Source organism: Branchiostoma belcheri, unplaced genomic scaffold, assembly GCF_001625305.1.
Source record: "Branchiostoma belcheri isolate BF01 breed outbred unplaced genomic scaffold, Haploidv18h27 scaffold80, whole genome shotgun sequence".
NCBI classification, from domain to species: domain Eukaryota; kingdom Metazoa; phylum Chordata; class Leptocardii; order Amphioxiformes; family Branchiostomatidae; genus Branchiostoma; species Branchiostoma belcheri.
The window spans coordinates 313,215-330,943 of record NW_017804465.1 but is presented as its reverse complement, the minus strand read 5'-3'; the positions used below and the strand labels follow the sequence as shown (position 1 = coordinate 330,943).

The window sequence follows — 17,729 nt, the reverse complement described above, 5'->3', positions numbered from 1 at the left end:
TTATCAATTCAGTAACTAAAGATAAAAACCACACACATCCTATTCATCAGTTCATTGGCAGCCCCTGTACTTGTCAAGGCTCTAAAAAAGCTATTGGGCAACTGAAGAAAAAGCCACTAAAAATTCATGAAAATGTTACATTCTGTTGAGTTTCTTCAATAATGATGGCTTTAAACAGAAATTAGCAAAGGATCATAATCTCTCTAAACTACCATATGTGCACAAGCAACTGTTGTTTTTATTTATTCAACAGCTGTTAAACTCGATCTCATACCTCAGATGCAAATGACTTGTTATCATTCTATTCACTCGTCTTGCTTTAATGTAATAAAATTAGCATAGTCAACAGCCCCCGTAATTGCCATGTGTTAGAAGAGGTATGGTATAATGGAACCTGAAAATTGTTAAATTTGTACAGACACAGCATTTAAAGTTAGCATTTCGACAATGTCTTTCAAGTTCCTTAGAACAAAGAGGGAGGATCTAGTACTTAAAAACCAAATCACGATAAACAGATGTTGCTAAATATACATGAAAGTGATGGGCCTGAAAATTCTTGCACAAAACAGCGCTTTAATCAAAACCCAAGTCATGAAGCTCGCATGCTCGAGTGAGACCACATCAAAACAAAACCATTAAACGGTCGTAAAGGAAGGCTAAGAAGCCCAAAATAAGTCGTGAGTTGATGAGAATGTGTCAGGTGGGCTGCCGAGCAAGGAAAGTGATTAACACCGAGGTTAGCAGGAACCACGCTAGAGTGGGCTGTATCAAAACAAAACTATTATCAGGTTCTGCGTGAGTAAAGGTAAGTCGAGTGTGGGCTGGATTCAACTAGCCGCTTCTCTAGTCTGTGTTATACCTGTCAATCTCTCACTTTCAGCGGCTGATTGGGCCTCCTCCACAAGAGCTTGTGGCCATACACCTCAAGAGAACCATTCCCAGAACTACCAATAGGAGCTCAGGATTCTTTATCATCATGAAAATCTGTCCAATAAGAGCTCAGGATTCTTTATCATCATGAAAATCTGTCCAATAAGAGTGCAGGATTTTTAATCATCATGAAAATCTGTCCAATATGAGCTCAGGATTCCATCACTATGGAAACCAGTCTTCCGTCCACTCGCATGCACTTGAAATGTAATCAGTAAATTTACAGTCCAGTCTTATGCAGCTTATATTTATTGTACACAACTGGTGCGTTACACCTAAATGCAGTTTTCCGGTTATGCAAAATAAAACAAAACAAAAACAAATTTGTGTGTAAGAGGGATAAGGGAATCCCTCTTTAAAGAATATATCAAAACTCTAAAAACTCCTTTCTAACTTGTATCTCTTATAAATTAGGACTGAGACTCTACAACAATGTTCCCACAGATTTGCAATAAAACTCAACTTTTATGCGTTTTTGAATAGGACTGCTTTTATATACATGTACATGTAGAACATTAATTTTACCAAATTTCATTTCTTTTTCATCATTTTGCATTTTGACTGAGCTGTAAGTCATGTGCAACTGTACATTATTAATTTTTGATGACACCCTTGAAAAACATTCCTATCATGCAGGTATCGACGTTGATGAAGTACTCAAAATTCCCAAGGCAGTCGCCAAACTGATGGAATATGACCGTCTACAGAAACTGTGAAATATTCAAGAGCCATGCTTCACTGCACAACTGGGAAGCTCATATATCTGATTGCCACACCTAACGTACATGTACAGTAACTGTGCTGACAATGTAGGCGATGAGGATCAACATTTTCTGGTCTGAGACTTTCTTGCAGTCAGACTGTAATAGCTTTTTTACGGTCTGTATGATTATTTTTCACACTGAAGCAAAAATCCTGTCTATATAGTGACCACCTGTTTTTTAAACAAAATTAATGTATTTTCTCCCCTTGAGTGGACACCTTGTCACACAGTGGTGTACAAATGTGATCAAATTGCCAAGTAGCGGTTAACTTATAGATGAAAAAGTCTACGCAAAAATTTATATGCATCATTGTTTTTCATCTTTTTTCAGTAAAACACACTACAAATCACAGCTGAAACTGCATATTTTGGGTGATATTTTTTTAACAAATAGAATGAAAACAAAAGACAAAAGCTACGGTATGCATCTGATCCTCACAAAAAATCATCAGGTGGAAATAAACTGGTTTGGCACCAGATTAAAACTGGTTTTCTCCTGGGACGGTCAATACGTTAATTTGCATACATGGGAAATTTAATTGCACACATGGTCAATAAACTTGGCACCATTCAATTGGCATCTTCCGACAACATGCCAATAACACATGAATAGAAATAGCCTGGAATCATCCTCTAAGACAAATCAATATCTAATGAGATAACACAAGATTTGTTTTTGCTGAGTTCATTGACATTTTACTGCTCTGATTTTGTAGCCAAACTTGCAATTTGGAGACAAGTATTCTTAATTGCAATGTAGACCACTTGCAATTTTGCAGGATAGATATACAAGTTTACAATTGCAAGATTTTACACTTGGTATTATGAATGCCAATTTAGTCAGTCATAAGTGAAATGGAACAAATAAAAGGGAAGGAAGAATAGCTTGTATTTGCAGAATATTTTATTTGCTTGTAAATTTTTACGCAACTTGCGTAGGTAACAGAAAAAAAGGATTTTTAGTCCTCTGCAAGCTTGAGGAATATATCCTTCTCATTAAATTGTGCTTATTACATGCACTCATAATACTTATCGTCAATGGTGGTTAGACATCCAGGTAATGAGATACATTGTACACTTGTCAAGGAAATTGTTACTCAAGCAACTGGATGGAGTTTGAAAGCTGACAGTTTTGTATCCAGTACTGTTTCTTGAGTAACAATTTCCTTCCCTATAATTGTTAAATATCATTTACTGTAGATCATTTGCTGAAGTAATGCTGAGACTCGTTGATTCCATTATAACTGACTTGCAAATTAAGATAAACCTTAATGTTGAGTCACAGCAAACGTGAGCTTCCCTCCCACACAGAAGGGCAATGTGATGGAAGTAGTGGGAGGATGACTCACCACTGGCTACAGTTCACATCATCTGGACATGGCTACAAGGTCAACTCGGCACATACAAGGCTCAAGTTCAACCCACACTTCACCTACATGTCATTTTTACTAGCAGTATATATCAGGCTACACCAACTTAATCAATAATTTGGTTCTTGGATTTACCTCTTCATTTCTTTCTGATTACATGTAGCAAAAAAAAAGATTTGAGGATCTGAATTAACTCCAAAAATGCTCAATATTTTGGCTCCAACAGTTAAAGAAAGTCTTCCTAGTTTTTTCCATCTTTCAATGCAGTGGTTTCATTAAATGTTTAAAATTCATTGTAAAATGTATGAATTGTAACCCAGCCTTAGTATGTTGACCTATCATGGAGTGTCCTGGCCTATTTTTTTCTCCCTGTCACATGTCTTCATTTTTTTTATGAAAAAAGATCAGAGAACCAACAAATGAAATTGATGTGGCCTCCATGAAGGAGATTTAGTTTAATGCTTCCAGGATGGCATCGGGCATCTATGACGCAAATGACAGAATGGGAATGTGAAATTATCCCTTAATTCTTCCAGTGTGTTGCTTGATTATAGTGAGAACAGTATGATCCAGGATTGAACATGCCTCTGTCCTTGGTGCTGAAACACTGTTTTCTGCACAGGTTATAACATTGAAAGTTACCTGCACCAGACAAGTTTTACCTTCACCATTCAGAACTTAGGAAGCATGGATCAGAAACCATTGCCATTATTTCTTTTTTTGTTGATGCAGCAAATAAAAATCTATATACATGTACACCTATATGACTTGTATATGATAGATGTATATAAAACCAGTACATGTACATCGACCAGTGCAGGTTTGGTGTGGGTAGACAACAGAAATACCTGCACAGCTCCATCTTATCTGCACTAACCTGCATATGCAGGTGGTGGTATTCCAGTCCTGGGTATTCTAACATAATTTGGATGGTCTTGGATTAGTTGTATATGTGTCACTTACATTGTGTAAAGATTTAGAGTCATAACAAAAACAAGAGGAAAATCTAAATGAATGGGCATTTAAGCGCTCTCGATTTTCATTACACTGTCTGACTTTGATTTGATTTGATGAACAAAAATCAATGGAAATAACTTTGCTGTGAAAGAGCCAAGATGTAACTATCTTTCATCAGATTGAATAGTCTATAGCAATCCAGTTTGTTGAACTCTATCCTGATAATCAAGTCACAACCAGACTCTTTAAACTGCATGTACATGTAAATGAAATGAATGGGCCAAAACAAACAAGCAGACGACACCTTTCTCTTGTGCAAGGTCATCTAAATCTTTGTCCTGGATTTTGTAATCCGAAGGCCAATTTCATGGGGACATTACATTTTGTCAGTCGTAGGGGATTTTGAAGCCTTCTGTCATAATATTCTTGCTGTATCCTTGTCATGAATATGTCAAGAGTAGATGTACATGTAGCTAAGCATTTAGTGATATACATTTGTACATGTAAGTAGTACACACTCTTGAGTTACAAATGTAGGAAAATCACAAAAGGCAGGTACACGTATGTTCAGACTGTATGTAAAGCACAAGAATAGATTAATTGCACAAAGAATTATACAGTGTAAATTTGTTATGAAATCAATGTGATTGTGTCCAGACAAGATGTTCTCAAAGTCTTCAACAGAATTCCCACCTGTGCCATTATAACAGTCAAATTACACAAAATTTACTGAATAATCTATCCCAACATGTTTACCACTGCTCAGGCCAGTCTGAGTGTTGGGATGTGGACTTATCTCTCAATACAGGTTAGATCAGCCTGGGTTATCAGACAGCAGAATCAATAGTACTCCTGCCAGTGGAGCCTGTATGTCTGCACACATCCCAGGGAGAACTGCCTAAAACTGGTCCCCAGGCAACCTGATGGCATGTTTCCTACATGTCCAGGTACATTGCTGTACACCTGGGGGTTCCATGTAATCTTCAATACTTAGTGATTATGCATATGGTAAAGCTAAAAGGTTCATAATAAGCAAATAGCTTTTTGTAAGTCTCAAAGCATATGTTTTCGCTTGTCATTGTCTTGAAGCTCAATCTACCTTCAGTTGGTTAGCTTTTTAACTTTATTTTAAGAAGTGTAGGTTTGTTTTTCTAGTATACATACCATATGCCTTGCCTTAAGCCCGTTATACATTCAGAATCTTCCCCCAACCACCAAACAACCAACGTTTAAGCTGATCTTCAGAAGCAGTCTGACCAATTTCAGGCCACGCCTACCTTCTATAGGAATTGAAAAAAAATTGAGTTACATTCGAGTCAAATCTTTGGCAAATTTGACTCCCAACAATGCCCTACTACTCCCAAACAACAGCCAACTATGGCCAAAGATACACACAACAGAGTCTTTGCCTTCATAGAAGATGTTTTTAGTATGCAAAGAGGGTTGACAAATACAAAATTAATGTAGTCCTTCTGATACATTTGACATGCCTGGAAGTCCAGAATGCCAGTCCCAGCAGGTATGAGCCTGTTATTTCTGGTGCGGTTCAGTCGTGCATGTAATAGATCCTTCATCATTAGCCCATCCAAGGACAAACATAAACCCACATGTTGGCATGCTACATTTGGCATTAATGTTTTGTGTTATGTGTTATACGTATACTGACCATTAGCAAAGTAGGTAAAAAATAATAGTCTGTCTTCAGACTGAAAATATTGTAATACTCTTAAGCAAAGAAGCAACCAACCAACCAACCAACCGAACAAACAATCAAACAAACAAACACACAAATAAAATAAACACTGATTTAGAATCTTTTCCGAAGGTGAAAATGTTGATTTCCTTCTGTGGCGTACATGTAACAATATACATGTAAGCTATAAATACTCCTGCAAAAACCACAATTTTAGTGCCATCCTGGTAGTCAAGTTTTACTGTCGCTTAGCTGTTAGAGGTAAAAATGATGCACCACATTCAAATAGAAACCTGACCAGCAGGTAGCCATGCATAGAATAGTGAGCATAGTATTGTAAGGACATCATAATGTACATGTGTACAAATGTAGCACTCTAAAAACTGATGGTAGCCAGATGAGAAGACTTTGCAGACCAGTCACCCCCATTTATTATCTTTAAAGGCACTAAAAACTAAGGAGCCAATATTGGCTAGCATATGTACAATGTAGGAAACATCAATCTTCATCTTCTTCAAAAGTGTCCCTTTGCCACTACAGTGCCCCCTTGCAGAACACTTGAGCACAGCAGTAAGACTTAGTGACCTTTTTCTTCAAAGATATTGACAATCTTCATTGAAGTTGGATAAGCATATTTTAGGTTCTTGTTCAAGTTACACTGAAAACACTTAATCTATACTCTGAACTTATCATTACTTTCCACCACCACCACAAAGATTAAGTTCTGTTAACATTTCCATTTTCATCAGATGGTGAAATTTTGCAACGACAAAGTGAAGTACAGTACCTTGACCTGCATGGTGTGCAGTGATGACCGGAGAGCCAGCGCAGACGGTCGGGTTAGCGGGGTGGTTGTGGCAGAGGCTTGCTGCTGCTGCGGCGGTGGAGGGGGGGACTTGTGTTCGTGCTGGGTGAGCAGGGAGACCCTGGATCCGCGGGCGGAGGGGGGTTTACTGTGCAGGGACGTCCTGCTGCCGGCCAGGGGGTTCACCACTTCTATTGGAGCAGCTGAGAAGAGATTCATCATTTTCCTCATGTTACAGAAATCTTAAGCGTGAATAGTTTCATCAGGTTGGTATGTTACTGAATAAAGAGACTCTTTATACATAACCAACTTGAACCAAGTGTTTTATTCAGCCAACTTTTTGGTTACCATCTGTTACCTTCCTCATGGAAATTCTGACTGGTTCACATTACACAGCAAAGGTGTCGCTGCTATACAATGTAGATGCCATGATGATGGGGTATACAGACTCAGTCATACATTTACATGTAGTCATATACTTGTGTCATACTTGGAAACCACATTCTTAAGAAGTAATTGTGTTAAATGACAATCTAGTCATATAACACTCCTGTACGTTTGTGACTGCATTGTAGACACTGTTCCCTGTAACTGTTTTCTTGTCATCAACAGTTACACACACGTTTTTTTCTAAACAAAGTTCTCTAAGTTCCACATCCATTAACTAGCATTTTACTGCAATCTTTCATCATCTTCATCAAGGCTAAGTGAACTTTATTTAAGTGTGACGTCATGAATGGTCACGCCAACTGATGTGATCCTGAATGTGATTTTGAATACTCCTTGCCATTTTGTGTCCCAAACGTGACTGAATCTATATCCCACATGTCTCTGGTTGGATTTTCTGATACATTTAGTAGCTATTGCATACCTTGCATTGCTGCCCCTGCAGCTGCAGCTGTACTGCCGACGCTGACCAGCGTGTGCGATGATCCGCTGCGCTGCCCCTCCAACATGGCCTCCAGCTGTGTCTCGTACAGATCTGCGTGGGAGACCAACGCTCAGCTCAGAGGCTGTCAGTCACTGCGTGTCTTACACACATGTGCCTCACACATACATGTACACTCCTACATGTATGTCTTACATGTACATGTATGTAACACAGACAGGAGGGACGGGGAATAAAAACAGAAGTGGGGAACAAAGACAACAGATCAATGGTGATAGACGGTTAAAAGTTTTTAAGTTTGAGCATGGAAGGAAGAAGCTACATGACGATGTACATGTTTGTAACACAGACAGGGTACAAGGAAGAGGTTAGTCATGTAATTCTTAGGAGAAAGACAGTCACAGAATGGATAGTGATGAAACAATTATATATATTCATTAATACTTGAAGCAGAGGTTGGTAGGAAAGATTGTGATCTTATGCCGTTTTCTGGGTGGTGGGGAGTTGTGACAGAAAACCTGGCTTAAGATGAAAGGTCACAATCGTCCCCACCAACCTCTGCTTGGAGAGTACATATAAAGTAGATTGAGGTATGCACCTGTACACTGTAAGACAGGCAAGGGAAGAAAGTGGCAGAACAGTAGAGGGATTACAAAAGAGATACATGGAAGAAAATCAAACCAACACACACACACACACACACAAACACACACACTTAGAAGACTGTGGTAAGGTCACTACAACTACAATGTCAGGCATTAAGGGATTTAAAACCGATAAGTACTCTTTGTATTTCAAAGGGAGAAAAAAATCACTGCAATCCTTGTCAGAGAAAGATTATATTAGTCATGAAAGACATTATAATAATTATTATGATGTTGATTGAGGAATATGAAGCATTCTATTGTGAGATAAAGATGAAGTATTATATGATGTATTCATTCGAATGTTTAATTCAACCCCATCACCACAGCAGAAAAGGAAAACCTACATGCGGGCAAAATCCTGACAATACAAAAACTATGTATGCATTCGAGCATATAAAACTGCATACATGTACATCAAATTCTTCCCACGAGTAATTTGGCCTGCTTTGATGTATTTTAGCTTTTGAGGTAATGTACGATCTGAACGTGCGTACTTGACATCAAAGTAAGCTGATTCACAATAATGCAGGAAAAGTTTGACATACAGTTTTCGTAGACTTGTGTGCGTATGCAGTTTTCATACCGACAGGTTTTTGTCCACTGTAATTGTACAAAGTAAATTAGGTCAAGCACGAGAAAATTCCACCCTGCACACATCACGCTATACCTGACGGTGAAGCCACGGTACCAGACGTCTGGCGAGAGTAAGGAGAGACAGGCTCCCTACGATAACCTACGTCTGGCTGGCGTAAGCAGGGGGACAGGGTTCTCCCTATGGGGGAGGGGGTGTGGCGGCGGTGCACGTGTGTTTCAGCATGGGTGTGGGGGTAGTGCAAAGGACAAGGGCCGTAGTGCTCTGGGAACAAGGCGGGAGACCACTTCAGATTGATTTATCTTGCAAACTAGTGCTCGAAGGTAACACACAGCATGTAGGCAGCAAGGTGTCTAGTAGTCTCTAATTCTATCTGATGTTTCTAGTTACATACATTGTACTTCTCTATGCATTGCACAAGCATTATAAGCTCAGATGAGGATGATTAACAACAACAAGCAACACAACTTCTTTTTTGAGGCAATGGCTAAGGAATAGTCCCCTGTTTGTAATGGTAACAGGGTTTGTGATTTTAGTAGAAATGTGGCTTTTTGAAGGTTTTAAACACCGTCAGTAATACACGTAAATTATAAATCATAAGTAGATCTTCACAATATTGTATATTGCCACACACATGTTCTTACGGTGGATTGCTGCTACTTCTGCAGAGAAAGTAAACTTGAAGGAGGCAGAGACTTAAAGAAGACCCTGCTGAATATAGTGGAACTTAAGAGATTGAAGTCTTGAAGAGATGTAAAAGTAAGTACTGTTGAGGTTGAAGAAGATAAGGTAAGAAATCATAAGAAAGACAACTTAAGATACTGGAAAAGTCCCAGGGATTGCAGAATAAGGCCAGTAACTCAACCTGTGTGGAAAAAGAGAAAGAATGAGATCCTTGATAAGATCACCAGAGAAACAGACCACCAGATCAGGATATCTCCTGTCATATAGACACCAGGAAAAAGGTTTCAGCAATGCTGTGAAGAAAAAGGTAAGACTCTCAGCAGATTTCAGCGAAGTCTGTACAGGGTACATTGTAAGTACCCAGCCAGCAGAGTCAACAGTAGGAAATCAGGAGAAGTATTTCATCATTAGATGAACCTAGGTTGAAAGGCAGAAGAAGGAAGTCATTGAGTGGCACTGTTTGTGTTACCTGGTGAGGCTGATCCAAGATGCACAGGTGACTGCAGCCGAACAGGAGACTGGCTGAACCTGAGATGCTCTCCTGAAAATCAGTAATTAAAGTCAATTTTTTGTCAAAACAATATTATTTTTTGACAATAGAGAAAATTGAATCATTAGTGTATTGTGTAGTGAATTCTTGCAGATTTTTGCTGGCGAATGTCCTGCACCATTGAGGCAAGCTCAACAATAAGAAGACAACTGCTGTCAACAAAAGAAGAGGGTACGCATTAGGAAATACTACATGTACATGTGCATCTATCTACCGTACACTGTGGCTGTGTGGAGTAACACCTTAATTCAGTGAATCAGTGAAGAATCTATCCTTCAGCTACAAAGACTCTGAACAGTTAGCACCATATTAACGCCATACAACACAAGCCATCCTTCACTACAGACACAGTACTCTTACACACACACCTCCATGTACTGAACAGTTGTGCTGCCTATCACCATGGTTAGGCCACACTGACTTAATTTTATGGATGCCATCTGCAAACTCATCAATTTCCATCCATTTTTTTTTTAATATTACCTGGTAGCATTACGAGCTCCACAAAATTCTGGAACTCAGTCCAGTGCCAACTCATAACTGTTACGGTAAGTGCCACAAAAGGCTGCTAAGATGTGATAGCTTGGGTTGCTGCTTTAGTGTGATCTTTTCAGGTTCTGTACCAGAGCATGTAATACCGTATATTACCTACTTAAAAATGATTGAATTATCCATTGTGTAACAGTTCTGTGTTTCAAGTTGCGTTACCTTACCGGTATCAACTTTGTATTTCTATGGGTTGGCAGCATTTCTTTTCACTGTTTTTTTTTTTTAGTTTTGGGGATCTCCAGAGGATCTCATCCATGTTAAATCAGTGTGACCTTAGTATAACAAGGAGCTACGCTACTGTCAGAACACCGCAGATCTGACACCACTGAAAGGAAGAGTCTACTTTTAAGAGACAGTTAGGTAAGGTAAGAAGTCAGATCTGATCTCCCCATGTCCTTATTATTAATTAAGTACCTGGAATATTCTGACCATTTTGACACCAGCACAGGGCAGAACTCATGGTACACATGGCACAGGGTATCCTTTCTGTTAATGTGGCTAGGGGTCAACAATTGATGATAAAAGACTATTCTTTATTGTATTTTATTAGGCTAAGACTAAAGACTATGAAGACTAAAGACTATGAAGACTAAACATAAATGTCCTCTCATTGTTATTTGTAAATCTTTAACAGTGGATTTTAGTCTCATGGAATTGCTAGATATTAGCAGTTATATCTCAATTATATTTACTTGTTTAGCAATTTTTTTAAAGTTCAAAATACATAAATAAACCAAATCACTACTAGACCTGACAATCTGCCCTCTCACCTGCTATAACAGTCTTGATGTCGGGATCCATATTTTACATAGTTTTTATTGTATAAGTTAGATATTGTAAATGTAATACTGTAATGTAAATGCCAATGCAATGCAGTTTCTGATTTGTTCAAGCCAGTCACTACCATAATCTGAGGTCTCACCTGCTATGACAGTCTTGATGTTAGGGTCCAGGTTGATGGTGGAGGGTAGGAAGGTCCTCAGGTCGCTGACTGTCAGGAGGGGGGAGTGGTTCATCAGGAACAGCTCAAAGTTCCTGACATCTCCGTCTATCTCCAGCAGGGGTTCCATCTCCCGGGACGTGGGGATCTTACCCGAGATTCTGGGGAGTCATGTACAAATTGTACATACATGTAAAGTAGCCAACATTAAGGGAAAGACAACAACTAGTAATCTGTAAGTTTGTATCAGTATTCTGTATCTGTACACAAGCCCTTCAGCAAAGCACACCAGCTATAGCCTATGCAGGTAAATGGCACGGAAGTATCTGTATCTGTATAGCCGGTATAACCACCCTTCAGTGTAACACACCAGCTTTTCAGGCACATGGCGCAATGGCAGCTGGCTATATTACACCGAATGACCTGATACATGTAAACCCAATAATTTGGTAGCTATATGCACCGAATGAACTGTTACACCTAATTTTTGCACATCTAACTGCAATTGTCATCTACATGTAGTGATAATTCCCCAACTATACTTGGTGGCAGTGAGTTCCACTCTTTGATAGTTCTAGGAAAATACCAGGTTTTGAGTCCCACCTGTCATATAACATGTTGAGTGTGGTGTTGTCTCCCATGTCCTCAGTCTCCTCCTGTTGGTAGATGAGCCAGGACGTGCGGTACGGCCACTGTTCTGTCAGGTTCACCCAGCTCGCCAGCTGGTGCCACTTAAACGCCACGTTCCTCGCTCGCAACAAACGACCTGAAGGACAAAAGCTAATACATTCAGATTCCTACTGTCATACACATATACTGGAAACATTATGACTGTGAGCTTATTTTTTTTAGAGGCTAAGGTAAAGGTCCTTTGCAGTGTCATTACTCATACACTTGTAATCGCAAGCCCTACAACATCGTTCTTCAAACTGTGTCCATCCAACCAAACACATTAACCAAAACCATCACCACTGAAAACAAACAAGTTCAAGTCCAACTAGCAAGCTCACCCACCTCTAAACTTGTTCTAGTAACTAATACCACGCGTAGCAAAGATTACTTGCTATTGTATTGCTATGTATTGTGTTGTAAACAAAGATCCAGGAAGATTATACCATAATTTTGTATCACTAATGGAGATTCTACATGTAAATAAACAAACAAACATACAAACCTGTAAGTGCTACGATGTTGAGCAGCCTCCTCATGGTGTGTGGCGTCACCCCGCTGAAATACGTGTCCGTCACCAGCGCCTGCGACATGTCAAAGGTCGACTGTCTGGTCAGCTGTCGGCTGAGCAGGTTCGGCCGCTTTGGCGTGAAGGAGAGCGAGGGTTGGCGTGACAACCTCCGTGCCAGCGTGCTGAAGTCGACCTTACTGGACCTTCTCTCCACCAGAGAATTCTGTGACGGCAGCTGCAAAGTAGATCAGAAGGGGAAGTCTACACCTTGGTACAAAACAAAGTATCCATCTGTTCTGGCCATGCAAGACCTAACCACTCAGAATATCTATCATTACGCCCACTTAACTGCTGAAGGTAGGAAATTTTATAACCTACATGTTTTTTGTAGCCCAAAAGTATCCACAACTGGACCAAAATTTTCAATTGAAAGAAAAAAAAAGGATTTTCAAAGACATTAAGTAGGGACCCCATTTTGTGACCTTCACAGCCAAACACAATAGTAATGTCAGCCATGTATAGAGTGTCAAGAAGGACATCAGAGTGGACCCACTGGACAGAGCTGCCTGGAATGCTGTGTAAAGATTAGTAAATTACTGCCCACCTGTGTTGGAGCGCCTCACAGCAGAACAATCAAATACTGCAGAATACAGTGACATTACTACTACAGTAGCCAAATTATATATTATAACTAGTACTATACATGCAAGTTGAAGTATGACACTAACCCGCGGCCGTCTAGTCAGCACTGTAGTCTCTCCAGTGGGGCCAACGACTGATGTAACAGCTGGCTCTTCTGCCAGTGGGGAGCACTCCCCGGACCTCATGCCCACAGATCCATTCACCACGTGTTTCTTAAGGACGTCTCCCTCACGGTTCTTAAGGTAGAAGGGAAGATGCACCACGTTCTTAAGGTAGTCGTGGCCGTTGATGTTGGAGTCACGGAATACAGAGTGCAGGTTTACCTGGAGTAGAAAAACTGTTTTAATTGAAGACGGAAAATGTCCATCCAGACTTTGCATGTCTGGTGGATGTACCAACTACTATTTATAGTTACTGTACATTTGTACAATATATTATTGATGGTAAACCTTGCTAAAAAGTTCACTATCGAGATACACTAGATTATTTCCCCATCTGAAACACACTGATGCATATGTCATACAGTGCTGTACCATTATTCTTCTAGATCTACAGTACGTAAATATCCCGAATGTGCTGATTGGGACAGAGTCATTGTTTTCCACATGAGTGAAGTGAAGCTGACCTCCACAGCCTTGATGATGATGTGTGGATCTACAGCCAGGATTGTGATGAAGGGCTGGTCTGCTCCAGAGAATAGCACGTGCACCGTGTCCAGGACATGCAGGATCTGAACAAGGAACAAAACAAGACATGTTGCATGCTTTATCGTGCAGAAAGTGATCTCAAACCAGTTTAGCTCACTGAGCTACTCTATCTTGTACTGGTTGTGGCAGACAAAAGAGACTCTATGTACAGTATTTACAGGTTCTTCGCATGTAATTTTTTGCACTCAATATTTGGGTCTAATAGCTCAGAGGTGCTATTTTAGTGCTTTTGTACCCAACTTTGGTTGTCACAGATAAGGCAGCAAGGAAAAAGCTAGTGCCTGTTGATTTGTTAACAGAAATATTGATTGGGCGTTGTTACCTTGTCCTGCTCACATGAGTCCAGCCCATCCACCACCACCACCAGTCTGGTCTGGTGCTGGGTGAAGGCATCGAAACACTGAACCATCCCTGCCAACAGGTCTACCTCTGCCTTCATGGCCTGCACGGGAGTCCAAAGGAAACAAATGTTTGAATGCAAGAGGGATCATGTGGCCTAATGGTCGGGAGTTTGGCCCACAACCTTTACATGTACATGTAGGTCTTGGGTTCCAATCCACCAACATGCCCCAATGTTTCCCCTTGGGAAAGGCACTTAACACAAGTTTCCTCCCAATACTAAGGTGAAAATTTGAACCTACATGTAGCTTTGTTTGGGTACATCTCTTGAAAAGGATGTTGAATAGAGGTCCCATGTTTGGGGAGAGCCACACCCCATGCATTTTAAAGAACTCACCGCACATTTCAAAAAACAATATGGTGTACGATGGGGGCCTGGTAAACCCCTGTCTGTATTAGCCACACAGCGATTTAAATCATCACTCTTATGTATATCATGACCCTTGTGGACTCCAGGAAGAATAGTGTGCAATTTGTGTCTTAATAACAAATCACAGTACTTACATGCATGAATCCCTCCATCCTGAGTTTGTCCAGGTTGGTGGCAGACTTCAGCACGCGGTGTTTCTGCGACATGACCAGCGAGCAGAGGACCTCGAACCACACGCGGCAGGTCAGCAGCAGCGTCAGACCCACCACGGACAGCAGCGCGATCTGGAAGCCGTTGACCGCGGCGTTGTCCAGGCGAAAGTTGACCAGGAGGATGACGCTCACCAGCACGCCCAGCACCTCCAGGATAACGATGAGGAAGGTGGGACAGCAGCATACCAGTTTGAACCGGCCTGCTCCTTTCTCACCTGAAAAAAGAAGATGGACTTACTATTTATTATGTAACAATTTTTTTGTTTGTCGTGATCAATCCGTGACCCCCCTCACCTTTCTTGACTTTGTCGAAAAGCGGTTGTATGACCGAACAAGCATATCTAAGCTTACATGTATATCTCTTCCCATTGACACAAGCATTATGAATCCTGTCTAAAGTGACCATCTGTCCACATTGACCAGATTTCATCAGTCCCAAGTGGTGTTTTTTGACAGTTGACAGTACACAATACACAATACACAATTCCAGATTCTGAGGTTGCTGACCTTGACTGTGTTCTGGTTTGAAGACGCGGAACAGTCTGGTGACGAGGAAGCCGAATTCCTGCTCAGCAGCCTCACACAGCGTGCCGATCATCCCGGCCAGGGACGTCTCTCCTCCCACATGGGTCAGCCTCGCGTAGTCCGTAAACAGGAACCTGCGGGCAGAAACAAAAATACAGTACAGTCAACCACTAGAAATTTTAGGTAACATTAAATTTGTAAAGTAAATGTATAATGCTTAACTTCGTCTATGGTCCAGTCTAACAAACTACTGCTCTGTTTTAGTGTTCATTCTTGCTCAAACACATTCATACAAACGGTGACATAAGTTCAACTCTGTCCTGCCACTTGCTACATAATGTAATCTACTGGGTATGTGCTACAGCACCAGTTACCATGGTGACACCAGTTACCATGGTGACAGTAGTTGGCTTGAACAAGAACCATCCAAACTCACCTGATGGGCAGTGCCTGTTGAGTCCTGATGACAGGTGGGTTACAGAAGCACACCTGCAGCAGCAGCTGGGAGTAGGACAGCTGTCGGTACACAAAGTCTCCCGCCTGCCACGCCCAGTCCCAGTCAAATCCCTGAGAACCCACATATACTATACCTGATGGGGACAGAAAGTCAGTTTATACAATTTAGTAGCCAAAGCAATGAGTCCTACCCTACACAACAGCTTACAACAATCCTACAAGTTCTACAAGACTCCAGTGTGTTTGCCATGCCTAGTGCAAGTCAAATCCCTAAAATCCCAATCCCACATGCACTACACATGGTGGGGACAGACATTCAGCGATAGTTTACACAAAGTTTATTTGTTTATTTGACTTTATCACAATGTTGATGCATAGATGCATATATGTACAAAGCAGGTCATAACATAGTGAAGCATTAATATTCAATGGAAGAATATCTCACATTGAAGCAAGGAACTACACTGACTCACAAAAAGTGGGTACATGTACATGTAAATGGGAGATTAATACAGTAACTGTGGTGTGTTGTTGGAAGCCTTGACTAATTTATGTTTTAAATTATTAAATGTTATGATATCAGACAATGAGCTGCTTACACATCAGTACAATGAAAGTCACAATCTAACTTATTCCAGATTGGGACAGGCCTAGGACGATGAGACATACATGTCTATGTAGATGAGAGGACTTACCTAGAAACATGACAACTATGAAAAAAGTGATAAGTCCGACGAGCAGCCCTGCCAGCCAGCTGACGGTGAGGCCGAACACCAGCCCCAGGACCGCGCTGAGGACGGCGTGCGCCACGATGAGCTGCCACGACACCTTAAACACCGGCTCGCTTTCCTGCTCGGCAAACTCCTTCATTTCATCTGAGCAGAGAGACAACAAGATGCAACATAAGCTGATTTAGAACTGTACATATCAAGTCTGTGTGTACCCGATAATTTCAGTAACTGCTTCAGTAACAATACCAGTAACTGCTCATTATGACATTGCGCCCTTAGCACTTGTTAAATACTTTTGTCGCAGCACACAAAGCAAGTCTCTTTTAAATGCTTGTGGTTGCCAGAACTCACTCACTCACCTTGCAGTTTCCTGAGAAGAAAGGACTTGCCGCTGCCCCACTGTGCGTACAGCCCCACAGTGATGGGTGGGGTCAGGGTCGGCTCGCTCAAAATGTCCGCCAGGGAGCTGCTGTACAGGTCGTATCCCAGCATGCTGTTCTCATTCTCACTCGGATGGAGGTATTCTGGGAAAAGACAGGAAATAGGTCAGATGGTGTTCTAGACAGTAGTCTTTTTGTTATTTGATGGAATTTTGCCAGTCATGATGGACAAAAGTTTTGCCCAAGCCATCATCTTTGACTGACAAAAATCGGTGTGTAAAGATATGGGATGAGATGCACCAAGGCACTGTACAGGAAGGGGGAAAGTGCAGAAAATAGTATTTCAGAGGGTCAAGATTTTAGAATATTCCCAGGGAAGCATGTTCCTGGACCCCACGAAAATGGCAAAACAAAGTTAAAAAAAAACTGAAAACTCCACTTACTGGCCCCAAATATCTGGGTGAGAATGCTCTTCTGCTGCGCACAGTCGATGTTGTACGGCGTCTCCCCCTGGCGGTTGGGTTTATATAGCAGCCGGCCGTCGCGAGGGTTCCTCAGCAGGAGTTCTGCGATGATTCGATGCCGGTTCCGAATGGCAATATGCAAGGGTGTGTCTCCTCTCTGTGTGTGTTAACATGGATGAATGAATGAATCGGGCTTGGAAATATATTGTACAACTTTCATTCCTTGAGTTAATTGGTAATGGAGGTATTTACATGTAAGTGTATTGTGTGACGATGTGTATTGTGTGATGATGT

The 17,729-nt window shown here is 41.0% G+C and overlaps 1 protein-coding gene across 1 annotated transcript in view; it reads right to left on the bottom strand.

Annotated features, from left to right (window-relative positions):
- The window catches only part of LOC109486438 (kinase D-interacting substrate of 220 kDa-like), a 50,462-nt gene extending 32,865 nt beyond the window's left edge, over positions 1-17,597 (bottom strand). Inside the window, exons 1-16 of the mRNA XM_019790269.1 lie at positions 17,415-17,597; positions 16,951-17,115; positions 16,556-16,735; positions 15,841-15,994; positions 15,387-15,538; positions 14,802-15,094; positions 14,221-14,340; positions 13,817-13,921; positions 13,278-13,514; positions 12,544-12,784; positions 11,973-12,135; positions 11,352-11,530; positions 9,800-9,871; positions 8,722-8,910; positions 7,390-7,500; positions 6,501-6,721 (exon numbers count right to left, since the gene is read on the bottom strand). Of these exons, the coding sequence (XP_019645828.1) occupies positions 6,501-6,721; positions 7,390-7,500; positions 8,722-8,910; positions 9,800-9,871; positions 11,352-11,530; positions 11,973-12,135; positions 12,544-12,784; positions 13,278-13,514; positions 13,817-13,921; positions 14,221-14,340; positions 14,802-15,094; positions 15,387-15,538; positions 15,841-15,994; positions 16,556-16,735; positions 16,951-17,083 (2,550 nt within the window). The 5' untranslated portion in view covers positions 17,084-17,115; positions 17,415-17,597. The remainder of the gene's footprint in view (positions 1-6,500; positions 6,722-7,389; positions 7,501-8,721; positions 8,911-9,799; positions 9,872-11,351; positions 11,531-11,972; positions 12,136-12,543; positions 12,785-13,277; positions 13,515-13,816; positions 13,922-14,220; positions 14,341-14,801; positions 15,095-15,386; positions 15,539-15,840; positions 15,995-16,555; positions 16,736-16,950; positions 17,116-17,414) is intronic.
- Between the last annotated feature and the right edge of the window lie 132 nt (positions 17,598-17,729).